Source organism: Mchenga conophoros, linkage group LG18, assembly GCF_057382185.1.
Source record: "Mchenga conophoros isolate Kocher_MC1m ecotype Shallow Benthic linkage group LG18, M_conophoros_male_GT1.1, whole genome shotgun sequence".
Lineage (NCBI taxonomy): Eukaryota > Metazoa > Chordata > Actinopteri > Cichliformes > Cichlidae > Mchenga > Mchenga conophoros.
The window spans coordinates 29022835-29024235 of record NC_140543.1 but is presented as its reverse complement, the minus strand read 5'-3'; the positions used below and the strand labels follow the sequence as shown (position 1 = coordinate 29024235).

The following is a 1401-nucleotide window of genomic DNA, read 5'->3' as shown; positions in this document are numbered from 1 at the left end:
TTTTGTTTATTCTCGTTATCAAAAAAAAGTGTTTCTTGTCCATGTTATTCCAGATGTGTTAATTGCCTCACAGAAGAGCTAAGCCTGTTTAGATATTAACCCACAGCTAGATGTTAAACCTGTTTATTTACAAATTCGTGTCAATCAATTAAAAACTTAAAAAAAAACCCGGCGGAGCAGGCATGCAGAATTTTATTTACAAAACGTATACGAACACTACGATCTACAAGAAGGCTAAATTTTCTACAAAGAGACTCAGAGAATGTGTTTTCCACACCACACATCACCCCTTTATTACTTGCTTTTCTATCACAATGCAAACATTGCTCAGTCTCTTCCTGCTGTACCCGCTACACTCCTGTAAAAGTGGGTAACAAAATCCGGGTCCCGCTCTTCCAGCATGTGTAGGAAATGATTCCTCTCCTCTTCTCCCCAAGACTCAAACCACTGCGTCCACAGGCGGAGCTGGCATTCAAAGATGTTTGGAAGTTTGTCTTTAACCTACACAGAGGAAGAAAGCGCCAGTTATTTACTAGAAATGGCACTCCTCTCCAGACCATGTGTTTGCAAGTTTGCATAAAGTACCTGGAGAGTGCTGAGTGAGTCTAGGAGGGTGCACACTTTCCCCGGCACAGCTTTCCCCAGAAGGTCCTGGAGAAACCGCTCCCTCTGAACGGGAGTCCAGCTCTGGAACCAGCTCAGGACACACCGCTGCTCCTGGAAGGTTACGTAGGAGATGGGTTCGGGCTCTCTAACTTGACCTGCACTCGGAGAAGCGCAGGACAGCTTCTCGAGGCTGGGAGGGCTGACTACACCTTGAGGAGCTGGGGGAAATTCACCCAAGCTGGGAGAAGGGAAACTTGCAGGGCACGTGAACACTGGGTTGGGAGAACTGCACAGGATGCCTGCAATTCCTTGATTGTCAGTGGGCTGGTGTTGACTTGAGCTTTGACTGACATAATTAAACCACGACATCTTAAACAGATCAATAATCCATTTAGCTTAGCTTAACGTTTTGTTTAAGGAGCACAAACGGGCGGGCTCTGACTTTAAAGTCGCTATTGCTAGCTAATAACTACCTTTAAGATATGGAGTTGTGACTCCCCATTATTTTAAAACGTATATCAACTCACTACCGACATAGTCGAGGTGCAGAGAAGCCGAACGACAGTCACGTAAATCCAGAGCTGCTAACAGGAAGCGGGGTGCAGTTAACTAGTTGTGCTGTGTAGGAAGTCAGGTTTGCGCAGATGTTGCGCAAGATGTGGCGCATACAACATCTAAATATAAATACCATAATTTTTTAACGATGCCATTTCAAGTAATACATTTGGCTTATGAAAGTAATTTTGGCTTAGTCTGGGATTTAAAATATTTATAAACGTTTTATTTTATTTGATA

At 43.8% G+C, this 1401-nt stretch overlaps 1 protein-coding gene across 1 annotated transcript; it reads right to left on the bottom strand.

Moving 5' to 3' along the window:
* Positions 1–267: 267 nt before the first annotated feature.
* On the bottom strand, positions 268–1227 carry lg18h14orf119 (linkage group 18 C14orf119 homolog). Its single transcript, XM_085254605.1, has 2 exons — positions 586–1227; positions 268–501 (listed from the first exon to the last, which is right to left on the bottom strand). The coding sequence occupies exons 1-2, from the start codon at positions 973–975 to the stop codon at positions 328–330; spliced, it is 564 nt and encodes a 187-aa protein (XP_085110731.1). The 5' UTR covers positions 976–1227; the 3' UTR covers positions 268–327.
* Between the last annotated feature and the right edge of the window lie 174 nt (positions 1228–1401).